Below are 19,700 nucleotides of genomic sequence, written 5' to 3'. Positions count from 1 at the left end.
GGCTGAAGGGCTTGTGTCTTTGAAGACCCCAATGTCTAAAATCCTTACATCCTAGGCTTGTCTTGAGAGTTGCTCCATTAATTGCCAGTTGTCCTACTGTCTCACTAGGCAAATTGGAGACAATCTGATTGTCCCTGGAGGTGTGAAGACCATTGAGGCCAATGGGAAGATGGTGATGCCTGGAGGCATTGATGTCCATACCCACTTCCAGATGCCTTACAAGGGGATGACCACAGTGGACGATTTCTTCCAAGGGACAAAGGCTGCCTTAGCGGGAGGAACCACCATGATCAGTAAGTCTGCTGCCCAGCTCTGTATGTTTGACAAAGGTGCAAACACCTGCCCTCTGAAAATACTGAAACCAGACACGCTTCTCTCAAGTTGGTTCATGGAATCTATGTTCCTAGGTGTGGGAAAGCCAGGAAAACTGCCAACATCCTGTAATTACACAAGGAGGCCCAAGAGCTTAATGACACTGAAAGCAACCAGAGAAAGATACATCCAAGAGAATGGTCATTGAGACTGACAGTTCTTGGAAGATTAGTGGGTTTCAGTGGATTTGGTGCTATTGGGTCTTTTGCTCTATTTTGACCAATTTGTATTTTTAAGATTAGGAAAGCTGTGAGTGGTTTCCTTTATTTTTCTTTTGTTTTACTTGTGGTGACTACTAATTCTGGAGAACCTTGGGAAATTGCATGTTATTGGAGTACAGAACTGATAGTATTTCGGGCAGTCCTTGTTCCAAGGAATCTCAATGCACTGGGTACTGGCCCAGAGCTAGCCTCAAACCTGGGAGACAGAGAACTATTTACTTAGCAGCCTATTCCTCTACCTACAGGCACAGAGCAGCCTGAGCCAGAACTACAGTCTGTCTTGACCTTCCTTTTGACTGAACCACTAGCAGGGTTCAACTTTAGCAAAGCCATAAAAGGTGTAGTCCAAGGAGGCCAGGGCCCTTTCCCTCAGCTGATAGGAGGAAGCCAGCTGACTTCTCAGCAGCTGTCTGCCCAGGAAAGCCCTAGTGTCCTTGAAGACATTAGTAATGTAACTGGATGCATTATATTTTCCGATCAGTGCACTTGGGCTCTGTTGACAGAGGAAATGCATGGTCTTGCTTTGGTTTGGCTGGCTGCCATCTGGACCAGGAATTGGGCCTGTTCTGCAAGCTTGTAAAGTCCCGTCTGCTTGGCCTTCTGCCTTGGTGAAGGAGCAGAGGGCAGATGGGACTTTTAGAAGAATAAAACTTACAAGGAGCCACAGATACATTCTTGCTCCTCATCAATAACTTAGAAACACTAGCTATGTGGAAAGCAAAGGATCCACATAGCCCTACTTCCCTGTTAGAGTTACTATGCGGGTTCCAATTTCACAGTAGCATCCTCATATCTGGGCCATATTTATAGCTTTGATTCTTTTCACTAAGTGGTGGATCATGAATGTCTGTCCAGTCAGTCATTTGCTCACATTCTACCACAGCTTTTAAAATAGGTGTCTCTCACCACTCTGTGAAAGTGTCTCTATGTTTTTAACTAAAACATGTTTTTCAACTTTGGTCACTTCTGGTTTCTCGTTTACGTAAATGCTTCAACGTATACTCTAGAAGCTAAATGCTGTCAACATCTACCACTGATTTTCCTAGGTACAAGGCTTAGGCATGAGAATAAGTAGAGTCTGGTTTGGAAAATGTCCAGATTTTGGATACATATCTCAGTGTCCTTCTCTGGAAAGTTAAATCAATTTCACACTTTACCTCAGCTACCTGATAAAGGATGGATGTGAGTGGAGCCGTTGCCTAATCCCTACTCTAACAACCACAATTATTAGTTTTGAAATAGTCAAACATAATTTTATTTAGTATCATTTATATTAACTTAGGTGTGATGTATTTTGTTTGTTTTGTTTTGTGATAGGATCTTGCTATTTACGCTAGGTTGGTTTTAAGTTTCCAGCAAGCCTCCCAAGTATTGGGATTAATTACTGCCATGCCTCAATTAGTGTTTTAACTATTTTTTCTTTACTTATTCACTTTACCCCCTCCTGCCACCCCCAAATCCTTCCAATGGAGTGATAGGGACACCAACCCACCTACCAAATCCTAGACCCAAAATTCATCCTGTCTATAAGAAAAGAAGGGTCTGTGGGTGGACCAGAGACTGAGGGAAAGGCCAACCTATAACTGGCCCAACGTAAGACCCATTCCATGGACAAGCACCAATCTCCAACACTATTAATGATGCTCTGGTACACTTGAGACAGGAAACTAACATGGCTGTCTTCTGAGAGGCTCCACCCATCAGCTGACTCAGACAGATGAAGATACACCCACAGTTATTTAAAACTATGTATCACCTATGGTTGCAGAGAAAAGTGGGTTTGAATTCAAAGAAACCGGTTCTTGTTAGCAAGTTCATGGGCTTTGGTTACTCATGCCTGCTATACATCTAAAACTTCTTTCTATCCAGGGAAGAGAACACAGCTTTGGTCATTATAGTGACTCAGAACCAGTAGTCACAGCATATAAATAGCAGGTAGTCATGAGGACCTAACACTTACTGAACACTTAGTATGCACCTCGTTTCAGTGAAGCACCTTCTGTATGCATTTTTTTAACTTAATCATATGGCAAACTCAGATGAAAAATACTATCAAAACATGTTCCCCATCTACTTAACACCTACTCTTAAGGAGAGAAAACTGAGGCTTCAGAAAGCTAGTAATTTGTTCCAGTCCCAGAGTTAGCTACACAGGAAAGAGAAGGAATGGTGGGGGCGGGGAGACGGAGCTGCTTCTGAGTCACCCACTTTACCCTCTGTCTTTCAGTTGACCATGTGGTACCTGAACCTGAGTCTAGCCTGACCGAGGCCTATGAAAAGTGGCGTGAGTGGGCTGACGGGAAGAGCTGCTGTGACTATGCTTTGCATGTGGACATCACCCACTGGAATGACAGCGTCAAGCAAGAGGTGCAGAACCTCAGTAAGGAAAAAGGTGAGCCAAAGCAAGCTCTCCAGGCCCATCTCTTTGCTGCCTTCTCTGTGTCTCCCACAGTATCCTACTCCTCTAGGTTAGAATCTGGTACCTTAAATATGAGCGCTGTGTGAGGGACTTTTACTTTGTTCCAGGCATGTTGTATTTATGCAACTTTACATGTAGGATCCTACGTGCAGGGTCTCCATGGGATAAATGTTGTTAGTCACATCACAGCCGGAAGAGCAGAGTCAGAGTCACTGCCTGGGATGACGTTTAATAGGTAATAAGAGCTACACAAAGATGATGCTCTGACCTCCATCGGTATCTTAGGTTGTTATCACTGTGATTAAACACCACAACAAAAAGCAACTCGAGGAAGAGAGGGTTTATTTCACTTACAGCTGGTAGCTCGTCACTGAAGGGAGTCAGGACATGAATTCAAGAAGGACGGGAATCTGGAGATAGGAATTGAAGTACAGAGCTTGAAGAAGCACTTCTTACTAGCTTGCTTCTGGTGGCTTGCTCAGTCTGTCCCGTATACCACCTAGGAATACCAAACCAGGGATGGCTGTCCACAGTGAGCTAGATCTTCCCATTCCAGCCATCAATCAAGAAAATGCAGTACAGGCTTGCCCACAGGTAGAGACATTTTCTCAGCTGGGGTTGCCTCTTCCAAAATGACTCTTGCTTGAATCATGTTGACATGAAACTAACCAGCACGATGCATTAATGCCAGTTTTACAAATTAAGAAACTGAGGCAAGGTGACTGATCCTACCTGAGGTCACATTCCTAACAAATCTGAGAGCAAAGGTTCTAACCTTGATCAGTTTTATAAGACCAAATTGTTAATATTATATAATAATGACATAACTTTAATGAAGTCTAAGACATGCCAGGAGCAAGGTTAGATTGATTCTACAGTTAGTAATGAAAAAATGCAGTGTGTGTGTGTGTGTGTGTGTGTGTGTGTGTGTGTGTGTGTGTGTGTGTGTTGGCAGGGAGCCTCTCACTGCAATGATTATTTTGGTTCCATTATTAGCTTTGATTCTTCTGGTCTCTTTCTTCTTCTGTTCTGATCATCAGACACTTTATACCCACAGGAACACACATACTTATGCAAATGTGTGCCATGAGCGCAGCTTTGTAAGGTGATTAAGGATATCAGAGATGGATAAACAACAGCCTTTGCTGAAGGTCCACTGCAAAGGAAAGCACTGGACTGGAAAGAAAAGCAGCAGACTGGACGCTTCAAAGCTTGTCTGGCCATTGTGCAAAAACTTCAGGGAAACATCATGTGTCTGTGTTGTGGGGAAAGAGGATGCTCCCTCAGAGGATGCCTTTTCCTTTGTATCCCTTGCTGCACTCTATAAGTCCTGCCCTATCCTCAAGAACACAAAACAAACAAATAGCCCTGTTCTCTTTCTCGGTTACCTGTCATTCGAAGCATCTTAACTGCAATTGAAAATTCAGTGGCTTTAAGGAGAACACAGAACCTGGGTCATTCCAAGAATGACTTGGAGGTTTTTGGAAATGGGAATATTGTGGAAAACTGCCCTGAGCTGACCCACGCCGAGTAGGGACATTCTTGAACTATAATCCACTTTTGGCTGGGGAGACTGTGGGCTAAGCTGACCCTAATGGTTAAACCAAAATAATTTTCCTTTCCTCAAAATGATTTTCTGTTCTGCCATCCTACCTACTTATTTATTTTGGTTGAAAATTGAATAGATCTTTTCCTATAATGCTGCTGGCTTTAGTATGAAAGTACAAGGTATAGCTTCAAGGCCCAGATTGCTATCTGTCCACTCTGCTAATTCACTGAAGCCAGGTTTTACATTTGTTTTTGTTTCTACATTTGAAGTTCAGATAGTGTGTGTGAAAGAGTCATTCTTCCAACTTAGCATCTTAGTCGCCTTAGTCAGTGTTCCTTTGCTGTTAAGACACCATGACCACAGCAGCTCTTATAAAGATGAAACACTTCATTGAGACTAGCTTACAGTTTCAGAGGTTTACTCCCTTATCACCATGCCAGGAAGCATGGCACCACACAAACATGGGGCCAGAGAGGTAGCTGAAAGTTAGACATTTGGATCAGTAGGTAGCAGAAAGAGAGAAAGACACTGAGTCTTGCTTGAACACGTGAAACTCCAAACCCCGCCCCTCCCCCAGTGACAAAATTCCTTCAACAGGCCATACTAACTTCAACAAAGGTTACACTTTAATCTCTGTCAAGTATTGCCACTCCCTGATGACTATTCAAATAATTGAGTCTATGGGGCATTCCCATCAAAACCACCATACTGAGTATATAGTCTGCACCCCTTTATTATAAAAGTCATGGCATTTTTAGATAAAAAACTAGATTCTTTTCTTTCTGAGACAGGGTTTCTCTGTGTAGCCTTGGCTGTCCTTGATCTTGCTTTGTAGACCAGGCTGAACTTGAACTCACAGATTGTTGCCTGCCTCCGCCTCTGAGTGCTGGAATTAAAGCCATGTGCTACCACCACCTGGCTCATTCTTTAAACAGATTGTAAAGAATGGAGGGAAAGTAGTATACTTACAAAAAATGTGTGTGTTGTGTGTGTATGAATGCATGTGTACATGTGCTGTACATGTGTGTATTCAAAAGTATAAGTTCCATGATAGGAAATAACACATCATGTAAGTATGTACCTTCTACAACTTAGAAACATTTTTTAGGGAGGATGCAGGATTTTCTGGGCTTTGGCCTTTGTTTTATTTTCATACAAAGCCTTACTGGCTAGCCAGATGCTCTGTAACCCAGCCTTACTGGCTAAACTCACAGGGTGCACCAAGGGATAGAAAGGAAATTTTATAGCAATCTTCCTGCCTCAGTCTCCCCAATAATAGAATTACATGCTTTCAGACTTATCCCAAAAGTAGTTTTCTAAGGTTAGTTTTATTGTCCTCTTTCTCTTCTTAGGCACATCAGCCTGTAGCTTAGTATAAAACAGTCATTCACCAAATAGTGAAATAAATCCACTGTGGAGACCAAATGCTTGCCTCACAGGGACTAAAAGTCTTCAAAGCATTGGCTCCTTTAATGGTGAACTACTTCCTTATGAGGTGGGAATTATTTTCCAATTTACAGGGGGAGGAAACAGAGGCCCAGAAGGTGAGCATTCCCAGGTGATTGTGGTGTTATGCCACACTCAGATACCACAACCCATAGAGTTCGTGCACAGTTTATGTGTTACTGAGACTTCTCTAGTGTCTGCTTCCTCAAACAATGTCAGTTATTGATCTTCTAAACTCTGCAATGCTGGGAACTGTAGTTAGCAAAAGATGCAGAAGGTGACACCATTCTGCCAAGACACTAATTACAAACTATGGATTTTACAGGATGAGAAAGGGCATGATAAGATAAAAGCATTCCAAATGTCTTCACTTCTATTGGACAGACCCCTGAGTGATGTGCTCAGGGCCAGTGCGGGCGTGATAGACAAGAGAAGGTGGTGGTGATAATTAATACTGTCTTTTTCCTGAAATTTTTCCTTTCCTTGTCTGGCAGGCGTTAACTCCTTCATGGTTTACATGGCATACAAGGATTTATATCAAGTGTCCAACACAGAGGTAACAACCCATTTGGCTGGGTGGTCTGGATGGTCTGCATGGGTTTCCTATTGTTGCTGATGACCTTGGTCATTAGGACATGAGTCACTGTGGTTACTGTGGGAGGCTACTGTGCAAGGTTGTATATTGAAGCCCTTGCTGTCTGTACTACATTTTAAAGAAGGTTATAGGTTGAGTGTCTATGGTAAAGCAGAGAGGGGCTTGAATTTCTGCTGCCAACAGTTGTCTTAAAGAATAAGGGAAATCTGCTGTCTCCAAATTTATCACAAACCTGGTGAAAATGTGGAATTCTCTGCCTTATAGAGTCAGGTGGGCTTTCTGCCAGTTGTGCCTGTGTGACTGTCATATTTTTATCAGTTTGTCTTTTCCTAGTAAATCATGAATGTGCAAGAGTTTTGATAGATCTGAAACGATTGCAGGAAATGCAAGAAATTAGTACTCTTATCTTCTTGGTGGAAAGTAATGGTAATTTTGTCTAACTCAGAGTAAGAGTTTGAATATGTGCATTAGCTTTGACCAGGCTCGTGAGGGGTTTTGGAGCACTGTTGAAAAAAAAAATGATACCATGTCTAAGCTCAATGGAAAATTATTCCCTTAGATCTGGATGCCCAATAGAAGACTTCTTAGATATTGGTCTGGACTGGGTGTAACGCCTGACAAATCTTTTATAGAGACAAAGCCTCTTTGAACTACATTCCTCTCTGTTTTAAGACCGTTTCAGTCCTGGTTTTAGTAACTGACCTTTATGTCAAGCTGCTAAGGGAGTCTGTGATGCTGTTCACTTCTGTTTTAGCTCTATGAGATCTTCACCTGCCTGGGAGAACTGGGGGCCATTGCTCAAGTTCATGCCGAGAATGGAGACATCATTGCCCAGGTAACCACATGGAGTGATTGAGCATTCTGTGTGAACGTGGGTCTACATCCCATCCATTTCTTCTCTTCAGCATGACTTGAATACGACAAGTCTTCGTGACTTTGCCATAAACACATCGTTAGAGACAAAAATCCATGCTCAAAAAGCTTACAGCTCTGAGCTCACATTTTAATTCCAACATTGGGTCTGCAGAGAAAGGAGCATCATCAAAGGTTCAAGGCAATTAGAAGTGACAGCTAGCTTTTTATTCTTGGCTGTAATCAGTGTATTTCAGTTCTTACAGAACTAACCTTCAGCCAGCCAGGCAGTAGTGGCAAACACCTTGAACCCTAGCACTTTGGAGGCAGAGGCAGTAGGCTCTCTGAATTTGAGGCCAGCTTGGCCTACAAATCCACTTTAAGGACATCCAGGACTACACAGAAGAGGCCTGTCTCAAAATCAAAACAAAACACAAAAACAAGTCTTAAGGTCAGGTAGTGGTATACACCTTTAATCCCAGAACTAAGGAAGCAGAAGAAAGGTAGTACTGTGAGTTCCAGGACAATCAAAGCTACATAGTGAGACCCTGTTTCAGGAAACCAAAACCCAAACAAAAAAAGAATATTCAAATTAATGTCACCAAAATCCTGTTACTAAATGTATCGCTTTTGTTTATAGTTTACCCAATGTCGTCTTCTTCACTTGTTTTTAAATTTGAAGCAGCAACTTCAACTTAGATACTTATTTAGTTATGAAGTGAAGGCAGGAATATCTAAAAGTGACCTGCTAAGTCTTCTGTCCCTAAAAAGAGTTTACATCTAGAAACGTCTGAGTAGAAAGAAAAGATTGGCTGTGGTCTTGGTTGTCCTTTTGATTGCATCTGGAATCAACAAAAACAAATTCCTGAGCAAGACCGTGTACAGCCGCCTCCCCCCCCCACCCCCACCCCCGCTCTTTCTCTCTACCCCTCCGCCCCCTCCTTTACCTCTACCTCTTCTTCCTACCCCATACCTCTTCTGAGGCAGCATCTTACTAACTAGCTCTGGCTTATCTGGAACTTTCTATATACAATACCACCCCCCATGGAATTAAAGAGATCCTGTTGCCTCTACCTCTGGAGCTCCCGGATTGAAGGTGTGTGCTACCGTGCCCAACTACCAGAGATTTTTCCTGTACTATTTGACATGAGACCCTCCCTAAATGTGGGCGGTACCTTTTGGCCGCAACCCAGATAAAAGGACGCGCGATAGAAGGAAATTTTGCTTTTGCCCTCCGTCTTGCTGGCAAGTTACTTATCCTGCTGGTCGGCGCTCCTTCGCTGAAAGTAGGACCACGTTCGTTCTTTGGGACTTCAACAAAGACGGAAAGAACATAGCCCAACGGGATCCCTTTCAGCCTTCTGCTCCAGATTGAGACTGCGGAGAAGTCCAGCTTCGTGCACTGAGCAACTCTGGGATTGCCAACCTCTCCAGAGTAAGATAGACACTGACTGTTGGACTACGCTGACCACATCCTTATTTGTGAAGGCAAGGCTACTTCTACAGAGTTCAAGACATGGGATCCACATACTATAACCATAACCCCAATTTCTACAACGTGGAGGTGCCTGAGATTGAGGTGGAAATCGAGGATGAGCAAGAGGTGAGAGCTGCAGAAGAGAACATCTTTTTCTGTGAATGTGCTCTAGGCTTTGAGGACAAACCCGAGTACCAGTCTCTGTTTAACCAACAGGGTGATACGAATGTCGCAGTCAACTTGATCAACCTTGGTGGTGCTGTCGCTTTCTCCAGTCAAGGGAACCATCAAAGTCCGAAACAGCTACAGTTGGAGGGATGGGAGACCTCAATTGCCAGAGTTCTACAACCACAGTCACAGCCACAGCTCCAATCCCAGCCCCGGCGCACTCGACCACGGATCCGCAGAGGTTTGACACCCTGGCAGCTGAGCAAACTGGAGAGTGTTTTTCAAGAAGCTCAGTACCCTGATGTGATCACAAAGAAGAACCTTGCGAAGTGCCTGTATTTGGGAGAATCTGAAGTGCACCGTTGGTTTAAGATAAGAAGAGCCAAGTATAGGAAAAATCAGTGCCTACATACGTTCAGTTGTACCCCTGATGGTACCCAAAGTACCTTTCCCTAAAGTTTTTGGAGAAGCCCTGGAGTGCCATCCTAGTCCAGGAGCAACCTAACCCCTTTCAGCAGTGAAGATCCGAGTATTAGGAAACAGGGGAAAAAGTTGTTAGTTCAAGGCCAGCCATAGCTACATATGGAGACCCTGACTTAAAAACAAACAAACAAACAAAACAAAAAACAAAAACAAAAAAACAAAACAAAACTGTGAAATAAACACTTGAGCCTCCCAGTCTGTGTGAAGAAAAACAACAAGGGGAGAGCAAGTCATGGAAGTGAAAACAACGAGGATGGACTGGACAGTCTAGGAAACCAGGCTATATTAGACAAAAGGCTTTGAGGGAGAGCCAGAGCTATATGATATTCTCTATCGTAAGGCAGCATTTCTTCAAAGCCAGAAATCTGATCCAGGACTGCAGATCTCAGAGCCTTCCATAATCATGAATTTAGGACTTATGGAGATCCACTGGTTTCCTAGAAACCACGTTGAATAACTTGCTGGAGAAATGACGAAAGCAAGAGCTCCAAGGCCCACACTGATCAACTGTAGGAAGCGAAGCCATTCCCTACCCATTTCCTGAGCTTCCTAAGGGGAGGGATGCACAGACCTGCTTGGTGATATGCACTTAGCATCGGCCTCTGCTAGGAGGAGCCAGCAAGAAAAGGAGGAGGTCTCAGTCCATCTGATGGCATTAACAATGAGGAGCACAGTTCCTTCATCCATCGTCTCTTGAACACCTGGTGCCAGGCGCTTGGCTGTTGAGGCAAGCAGAAGCAGGCTTTGCATAGCTCAACCTTCACGAACTACTCCCCTCTTCTTCAGAAGATAACCAGAGGTCGGACACTGGTCATCAGACATACAAGAGTAGCTTATTGGCTAGCTTTTGTGTTCTTTGACTGCTTCCATTTTCACCCCACAGCTTAGGCTGTCCTTGAACTCACAGAGATAGATCTGCCTGATGCTGACTCCCATGTACAGGGATTAAATCTGTGTGCCATTACACCTGACTGATGTCCAAGCCTTTAAAATGTTGTTCCCATGCCTATTTTAAATAAAATCAGTAAATAAAGCTTAGTTTCTCTGTGCAGTTATTGGGGACTAACATAAGGTTAAAAACAAATACAGCCACCAGATTTATTCACTGTTTACATTTATGAATACCTCTGGGAGGGGGGACTGGGAAAGGGGTAGTCTTTGGGATGTAAGTAAATAAAATAGCTTTTTAAAAAAATGAACCATGGGGTTGGGGATTTAGCTCAGTGGTAGAGCGCTTGCCTAGCAAGCGCAAGGCCCTGGGTTCGGTCCCCAGCTCTGAAAAAAAGAAAAAAAAAATGAACCATTCATTTTCAGGTTCAACAGGATGTTATCACTGGCTTCAAGATCGTAATGAATAGCCAGTAGAAGCAGATTTAGCCCCTACATTGGTGTGCCCCAGTAGGCATCTTTACTGGGAGATAGTGTGTCTGGGACGCCTTTACTCTTCATGTCCCATAATACAGGGCTCTAGCTGTTGTGATTTCAGAGTCTCAGCAGTATCTTGAGAGCGGAGGAGGTGACTTGTGACCAAGAAAGTTAATTAATGTGACGATGTGCTTTCTTCCCATGTCTCTCCACACCCAAACTTAATGAAATCTTTTCACACAGAGGGCCCGGTTTGCCTTGCTTTCAGGGGATGGACCCATGGGTGCTGGAACTGTACCCCTTCCCCTTTTTCATGTGTTCAGCCCAGCAGCCAGAGGCCCCAGTTCTTCCCCTGCTGCCATGGAATCCAACATCCTCCTTGTATTTCAGGCCTGTAGGTACTACAGGGCCTGACATGCCATTTCTCAATTCCAAAGTTGCCCCCTGTGGCTCCTCAGCAGATGCCCCCTGGCTCCCCTAGCTCCTCTTCATCCCACCGCTTCCTGACCTTGGAACGCTCTGCTCTCCATAAGGAAAAAGAATTGGGGCATTTTTCCATTTGGATGAGTTTCTGGTGTGTATTTATTAGACTCAGCTTGAGCTGAAGATTCTATCACGTCATCTAAATGAAGGCAGCTGCTATCCTCAGAGTTTCCGTGCTGTGCTTCTACAAAAGCAAGAGCAAAATGAAATCTCCTTTGGGTACAAACAAGGACAATTTTCAAATCTTCCAAATTGCCAAGCTAGGCTGAGCTTTCTTAAATGACACATTGAGTTGTGTCCTTAAACCCATGGAGAAATGTATCTCCCACTCTTCATTAAAGAAGCTTCCCTTTGCAGTAAACAGAGACAATCGCCAGAAACCACACCGGGTCAAACACAGAGAAGTGCTGCCTCAGTGAATATAGCAACAACACAGCTCCTCTAACACTCAAGGACCACTGGAGGAATCCAAAAGGTTGTAAGAAACACAGGACTAGGAAGTCAGCTGTGAGACTGAGTCTCCTAGAAGTTTCTCCCATGTTGTCACCACCTTATGGCTGTCAAAACAAGACCCAAGCAAGAACACTAATGAATATGGTAATACAGAAGAGGAAAATACATGGGCCCTGTACCCTAGGCAGAGAATTACAGGCAACAAATGACTGTTGATAAAAGGAGAATTAGCCTCTGCCAGGATGAGTCTCCAGCTGGTTATCTAATACAAATTAGTTAGCCCTGAAATTATGGGCATTAAAGCCCCTCTAAAAAGACTCAACAGGTTGATTATATATTACTGCAATTACAGATATGTAGCAACTATTAAAAAACAAAAACAAAAAAGCAGGCCAAAAGGCCATGCTTTTGAGAGGGAGTTGGGGCAGGGGGTATGTGGGAGGGATTGGAAGGAAGAAAGGGAAAGGGGAAAGTAATGTAATCATATTTGAATTAAAATAAACAAAACATTTAAAAAGAAACATATTTACTCTGTAACCACTATGTTCCAAGTAAAAACAAAGCAAGGGTCATTTCCTCATTGGAGCAAGCCACAGCTGTGCAGTAACCAGAATAGTAAAGTCATTATTGTTGTGATATACTTGTGGAAAGCAGTGTTTGACCTCGATAAACTGACTTCATCCTGTGTCAACACACGTGACCAGAAGACAGTTCATAGAAGGCAGAACCATTGTAAACCATAACCTTTATGTGCCTCCTCAGGAAGATCTCTTACAGGAGTCTGGAAGAAAATCAATGAGAATGGCCAGAAGACAAAATGGAAGTAGTTTGCTAGTAAAATCAGCCTCTGAGGTGTTTAGAGAATTTTTTATATGTGATGTAGTAAGTTCTGCAGGCTTTCTTCTGTGTGTTCCCCAGCCCCACCCCCACCCCATCTCCACTCCCAATTTATTTGGTTTTGTTTGTTTGTTTGAGACAGGGTTTCTCTGTATAGCCCTAACTGTTCTGGAACCCGATCTGCAGACCAGGATGGCTTTGAACTCAGATATCTGCCTGCCTCTGCCTCCCAAAAGCTGGGCCCTTGGCTTTCTGTTGGCTGATTTAATTGTCTCGAACAATTTGACCCACCCTCAGTTAATCCGGAGATACACCCAGAAGGAAGTATGTCTCAACAAACAAGTCTCCTAGGTGATCCCAAATTCAATCAAGTTGTAGGTAGGATGTTAAGTCTGAGGTAACTGTTACTTGTCTAGCCTGCCATTTTATGGTATCATTAATGCCATAAGGAAACTTTCCCACATGTTGCTACTGCAGTTACTAGGATGTTCTGTGCTTTGGTGTTCTTGGAAGCCAATCACAACAGAAGTCAGTTAGAGCTGCTTTGTAAAGTTAGCCACAGTAAGTTTGGACCTGAACCAACCACCCAGCAACATTTCCTGCATCTGTGCATGAGTTTTTATGGTATTTGCCTTTATAAGCTGTCCCTGGAGGGACCCCAAGATAAAAGAGACCGATTTAGAATAAGACTATCATTTTGGGTAGGGGTCAAATAAAGTTTTAAGTTCCCAAGACCTCCCTGGAACTGATATCTCTCTTGGCAGGAAGAGATATGTCTGTGGGTAACTGACATCCTGGTTGGAAAGTTAAGATGTGAACGTGTTAAGATGTGAACGTAAGACAAGTCCCATCCTGGTTGACAAATTATGGCATGAATGTTAGACAAGTCAAGTCCCCGGCTACAGTTGAATATCCCAACCAATGTGAGCAGGATAAATGTACAACAAAGACTTGCTCCTAAGGAAATCCCCTATCTCTAGATCCTGATTGGTGGAATAACTTGGCACAGATTTTTGCAGATCTTAAGCTGAAAAAGCCCTATAGATCTTGACTCAAGGTCATATTTTCAGTCTGACCTGAGGCTCTTATCCAGCAGTTCTGGGACAAATGAATAAATTAACCCTGTTTGACTGATGTTCTATGTTTTGTGAGGTGACTCCCACATCCCATCAAGGATCCCACCACGTATAGGCACTTTCGTTAACATCCCTCTTAATTTGGATTACTAACAACACAAAAAGAGAGGCTTAAGAATCCTCTTATTTGTCTACCTTGTAGTTACCAGGTGAGACAGGCTTGTTTCAGCTGCCAACTCTCTTGTTTTTCCAGAATCTCCCAGGCCACAAGGCTGGGATCAGTGGAGCAGAGGTTTTTAGGAGATACCCTTAATAATTTCAGGGTACAACTGCATACAACAGCAGCCTAGGGCTTCTGCCACCCCTAACTCTGTTCACCAACCATCTGCTTCTCCATAAACCTTGTTCACAGGTATGAAAATAGTTAAGAGTCAGCCATGAGAAGCAGGCCTTCCTGTCATACCCATAATGTACTTAGAATTTTATCAAAACAGTAACTCAGGCAATGCTGTTGAGAGGCGTGGTTTTTCTTTCTTTCTTTTTTTTTTTTCTGCTTAAATTCTGAATGCATTCATCTAATCCACGTATTTTAAAATATACAAACCCAGAGGTGAGGTGGATATTAAAACATGAGTTGTCAGGATTTTCGGTAGCTTTTCATTAGGCCAGAATAGGGTTGGAAATCTGCACCTAGACTAAAAGAGCCCAGACGAATTTGATAGAGAAGGCTGGTGACCAGATACTGGAGGATCTGGCATTAAACCTTAAGGAACATGACCTTAATCCAGGTACTTAAGTCAGAGCACAGCATGGAGTTGATGGTTAACACCTTTCATTGACTAGAAACAGCCAAGGTAAGGATTGAACCAGCCAGCCAGTCAGGCTAGGAGATGTTTCCAGGGATCTGGGTCTGAAAGAAGTGAAGTGTAAGTGACATTTTACTGGTAATATAGACAAAACATGGACACTCTTATCAAACAATCTTCCTTTTAATAAAAAAAAAAGCCACTTAACTTTTAAAGATTCAATTTTGCTGTTCCAAATGCGGAATTATATATTTGCCTAACATATAAATTGTATTCTTCACCCCCACAACCCCCGAATGCATTTTAGCCCAGAGCATGCAGATATAATTTTCCCAAATGTTGGCTGTAGTCATAAAAGAACATTCTCCATTTTGCTTCTCTTATTTTAGGAGCAGGCACGAATGCTGGAAATGGGAATAACAGGCCCAGAAGGTCATGTTCTGAGCAGACCGGAAGAGGTGAGTTTCATGGGGGTTGGGGAGAAGGGGTACACAGCAAAAAGCCAAGATGGCAGTGAGGGTTCTTTTCACCAGTGTTTTCTATGAGACTGATTGTCATGGTCCTAGGGTACCACTTACTTTATATATGGAATGTTTCTGTTTGGCCCAACCTGAGCCTCATGCACACACAGTTTAGGCACAAGAATGGCTGGAAGAATGCGATAGAATCTATGATTCAATCTATCATTGTTGGGAGACTTCTCTCAGAGACCTCTTCTAGCTAGAAAGTATAATAGAGATGCTCATCTCTGACCTTGGGTTGCCTTACACTCCCTAGGCCTTCAGTAGCAGTGCGGTGCTGGATGTCTAAGTCTTTGCTAATCACCCTGAATTCTAGAGAAATTCCTATGCACTTTTTCATATTACAATGAGTCTTGCAAATCACTGACAATGTGGAAAGGAGACTGAATAGACTTTTCACAGCCAATATGCCTTGTGATTCTTGTCTTTTATGTCAGCCACTGCTGCTGGCTCAGGGCTCAGAGTTTGTGCCCACCAATCTGAAAGCAGGGTTGTTCTGAACTTGAGGGATCTCAGGGCCCACCATGTCAATGAAACTAATCCTGTTTATGGCAAACTCCGCCGAGGAAGCAGAACCTAAACATTTAGTACTTCCCTCATCTCTTCTACAGCCTACAAGAAATTGAAATGTAACACAGGTATATAGAAAGTCTCCTATTACAATGAGGCTATATATTTTGCAAGCAGAATAATACACTTGTACCAGGTGCATCTAGAAGGAGACATAGAACAAGGTCAGCTTTCTAGATATTGCCAGTTGACACAATCGGTAAATTAATGATGGACATTCCAGTCACACACAACATTCCTGAAAAAAATAAATAAATACGTGCCCTAATAATTGGAGGCTTGCTCTAAGAGACATTTATTCCTGACGGTGCTGACTTCATGCATTTTCTCATGTATTATTCCTGCCATTCAAAGTACTGGCATTGTATAGCTAAAGAACCTAAAAGTTAGAGGTCAGCCATGGGCTGGTCGTTTCTGAAGGACTGAAAAATCATTTTTATGGTATTAGCTGGCCGTCATGGTCAACACTGTGAAACTAGAAATGCTGTCTCTGGAGGGATAGGCTGGCAAGACAGATTTCTTTAGACACAGCCAGGGGATTTCACAGCAGAGTCTATTTTTGTTCCTTGGTTTGTTTTTTCAACCTCGCTCCACCCCCACCACCTCAACCTTTCCCAGTTCCTTCTCCTTTTTAGTAAGAAGGCCACTTAGCTGTAAATCTCTCCAACCCTTGAAGCTCTTTTGAGTAAAGTTGAAAAGTGATGTAACCTTCTAAAGATAGTCACTTCGTCAAAGTGCAGAAAACCCTTTGGTGCTGGCCCTGGAAGGGAATGGGATCAAAGGGGCCAGGGCTGAGAGCATGGGGCCGCTGAAGTGGCCAGCAAAGGTATGACGGGGGAGTGAGCATAGGAAAAGCCAGCTTCTTTTCAGTTCAAAGCCCACCAAGATGGAGTCTCAAGTAAGGCTGCTCAGAAAGCAGAGAAACAGGTACAGAGAATAGCCTCCAGGGTGCAGTGTCTGGGTGCTTTACCTGCACCCCCAAAGCCTTCTGGAGCATGCCAGCTCAGCCAGCCCAGTGCCCCAAGCCTACTGAACCACATTCACCATAGAGTGACTGGTTTGCATTATGCAGCCACTAGACATCTGTAAGCCATTTGAAGCATATTTTTTTTTTAAGTATTGGTCTGTGCAAGCTAACCCCTAAAGTCATATCCATATGAAAAGGAACGGCTGCTGATTCCGTGAGGAATCACCACTGAGGCTCTATTCTGGGCTGAGCTGGGCTTGCTCAGAGTTTGGGGCAATAGCAGACTTCGCATTGGTCACAAACTGTGACCAACAATTACAACAACAGCCACTGTTTCTGGGCACTAATTTCTCAAAAGGATTAATCGTTTCATCCTAACAATGGCTCCAGAGGTCAGGACTCTTCAGTACTACCACTTAGGCAGGAAAGCAGCAGCACTGAGAGGTTGTGAGCTACACCTGAGGTTACCTGGCTTGTCCAGAACAGAACCAAGATTCACTCTCAGTCACCCAATGGAGCCTGAGCTCCCAGATCTCACTTGGTTAATCAAGTGTGGGGGAAACTCATCAGTATTCCTCACGAATTAAGTGCAGCTGTCTTAATTGGTGTGTTTGAAAGCTTGAACTCCAAGTTGGAATAGGCTAGGAGAGATCAGTAATAAAAACAGTGGCTGTGCTGTGAAGCTTGGGGATTATTCTAATAAGAAATCCTTCATGGATATAACCCTTTGCTGACCCCATAGCTGCAGGAAACGTCACGATGTCCCTGTGTTTCTGATTCTCTTCACCTGCTGCTGACATGATTTTGCTTTCCCAGAGACTCTGCCTTGAGATTGGAGAGCAGAGGCTATTACTTGGCTTAGCCTTTATGCTAACTATAGGAGAGGAGAGAGATACAAAGACAAGCAGTGGCCCAGACACAGCTCTATGCCATTCTCCTTTGCTGAGGGACAGAGACATGAGGAAGCCCAGGAACGTAACATGGGAGCAGATACAGGCCACATAATTTCAGATCCTCCTGGGTGGTTCTTAGCACTTTATCAGCACCTGTTCTAGAGGCAGGACGTGGCAAGGGTGAGGGGCTCTGTTTTATTGATTGCTGGGATTTGTTTTTGTAGCTGGAAGCTGAGGCTGTGTTCCGTGCCATCACCGTCGCCAGCCAGACCAACTGCCCCCTTTATGTCACCAAGGTCATGAGCAAGAGCGCGGCTGATCTCATCTCACAAGCCAGGAAGAAAGGTGATTTGTGCTCCCAGGATGGGGAACTTCCCACTGCACCACGGGGCTCCTCCCTTCCCTTCCAGGCTGTCCACTGTAATAGAAATGGCATCTCTTCTGTTCCTTGCCATGCTCTCTAGGAAGCCCCATCTACAACTGGAGTTCTGAGGTTTCTTCCATCTGGCATATAAGTAAACTGAGGCTAAGGAAGATTAAGTAATTTGCTGGAAATAACAGCACAAAGTAATTTCTCCGAGACTTGGTACATCTCCCACTCAATTTCCATCTGTCCTATGTCAGTTCTCATTATCTGAAGTTCATAAATAGACACCCAGTCAATATTATGCTAAATGTAGAAGTCAAAGATCCAGGTCAAAACTGGCTGAAACAAGCCATCAACAAGTAAAGTATTGGTTGTAATTGGGACGACCAGGTACCTTGGTGGGTTTTAGCAGTGATAGTACTCTAAGGCTCTCATCTACTGTTTTCTTGGTTCTTCCGTCTCTCTGGCTGGTGGATTCACAATCAGTATTAACTGTGAAGGAAATAGATAATACCAGGGGACATCTATTGTCCTCAATCCCTGGTAAAGGAAGCAATGAAGAGGTAGCTCGAGCAAGCATGTAAGAATACTGTGATTATCTTGCCTGGGATCTGTGCACAACCCTGAATCAAAGGCTGCCCCAGAGACAGCATCGTCTGGCCAGTCCTAAGAGCTCACCACAGGAGTGTGGTCACTCTACCTGGTCATTCAGGTCAGAACAAGTTATTTTTAGAAAGGAGTGGAATGGCCTTCATGCTGTGGTCTTCATAACCTAGGGCTCTGTCCTTGTCACCTTTCTGCCTTCTGCTGTGCTGTCTACCACTGTTAACTCGGGCTTACAGTGTTTTGAACTCTGCTTTTAAAGCCTGTTTTGTTTTGTTTTGTTTTGTTTTTAATTTTGTGCCTTGTCCTTAGTGATAGGCTCTTGGGCTCAGTTGTGAAGCTATGCAAGTAAACAGTGTGTTGAGAAACTAGAGATGAGGGCTGTGCTTGTTTGTGAAAGAAGATTCCTCAGGCTGTCACGCATTGCTGTTGCTGTGTGCTGAGGACCATCTGCTAGCAGAGAGATCTAAGATGAATGATTCATCAGCTAAGTGGTCCTGAGGAATTTCCATGTCAGAGTGACTATGGTGCTTAGTGGTAGCCCAGCTGACTTTTGGCTTTCTGGAGAAAGGTGACCCTTTTCCAATGAGAGAGGAATCTTTCTAGGTGTCCAAATGTCTTCTGAGTGGCAAGGTTCTAGGGTATTTCCCACTTCTCCATGTTTATGGAAAACCTGCTATTTTAGCCCACAGTAGTTAATGATTTACTCTCCTGGATAAGAGGCATTTGGGAGAACCAGGAGAGCAGACTAATCCTCTTTACTAGAAATGGGGTCTGGAGAGGAAGAAGGGAAAGAAGGGAGAAAGAAAGAGCGGGAGAAATCACTACACTCACCCTATCCACCCAGTTCATTAACCTCTCATGTCTTCTGTTGGTTTATCTCACATGAGCTCTGTCAATCACCTGAGGATGGCATGTTTTCAAGTGTAAGCTGCCCATACTTCCTATTTCATGATAGAAACTTCCTCCCATTAGACTTCTGACTGTGATTGTCTGGTAAGGAGAACTCACCCAGCCGTTCTTCCAGGGTTAAGAGAATATGTAATTCTGCAACAAAATAAAGGGCTGCAGATATTGAAGCTAAGAACATCTTCTGGACAAACAACCATTCTTAGGGAGAACCGAGAGGACCTCCAATGGGATGATGGAATATAGCTTCTTCATGAATTTGTTCTTG

General features: G+C 43.6%; 3 protein-coding genes across 8 annotated transcripts in view; 2 read left to right on the top strand and 1 right to left on the bottom strand.

The window, feature by feature from the left end:
• Stk32a (serine/threonine kinase 32A) overlaps positions 1-19,700 on the bottom strand; it is a 181,149-nt gene that overhangs the window by 33,437 nt on the left and 128,012 nt on the right. For 2 of the 4 annotated variants that reach the window (XM_087593220.1, XM_087593222.1), the window contains one exon: positions 3,337-3,511. The exons of the other annotated variants lie outside the window; for them this stretch is intronic. In XM_087593220.1, coding sequence (XP_087449346.1) covers positions 3,406-3,511 — 106 coding nt within the window. In that variant the 3' untranslated portion in view covers positions 3,337-3,405. Of the gene's footprint in view, positions 1-3,336; positions 3,512-19,700 lie in introns of those variants that run through there. 4 annotated transcript variants of the gene reach the window in all.
• Positions 1-19,700, top strand: part of Dpysl3 (dihydropyrimidinase-like 3) — a 105,790-nt gene that overhangs the window by 73,472 nt on the left and 12,618 nt on the right. For all 3 annotated transcript variants that reach the window (NM_001398556.2, NM_012934.3, XM_087592201.1), the window contains 6 exon segments: positions 109-293; positions 2,821-2,985; positions 6,502-6,563; positions 7,357-7,437; positions 14,992-15,060; positions 17,778-17,898. In NM_001398556.2, the coding sequence (NP_001385485.1) occupies positions 109-293; positions 2,821-2,985; positions 6,502-6,563; positions 7,357-7,437; positions 14,992-15,060; positions 17,778-17,898 (683 nt within the window).
• On the top strand, positions 8,871-10,854 carry LOC134482939 (rhox homeobox family member 1-like). Its single transcript, XM_087593611.1, has one exon. The coding sequence runs from the start codon at positions 8,971-8,973 to the stop codon at positions 9,553-9,555; it is 585 nt and encodes a 194-aa protein (XP_087449737.1). The 5' UTR covers positions 8,871-8,970; the 3' UTR covers positions 9,556-10,854.

The sequence above is a fragment of the Rattus norvegicus genome, chromosome 18, assembly GCF_021556685.1.
Source record: "Rattus norvegicus strain SHRSP/BbbUtx chromosome 18, alternate assembly SHRSP_T2T, whole genome shotgun sequence".
Taxonomy (NCBI): Eukaryota; Metazoa; Chordata; class Mammalia; order Rodentia; family Muridae; genus Rattus; species Rattus norvegicus.
The sequence above is the reverse complement of the archived record's forward strand: the minus strand, read 5'-3'. Positions and strand labels throughout refer to the sequence as shown.

Excerpts from the sequence above, each read along its gene's own strand:
- LOC134482939 (XM_087593611.1), top strand. The coding sequence starts at position 8,971 with ATGGGATCCACATACTATAACCATAACCCCAATTTCTACAACGTGGAG.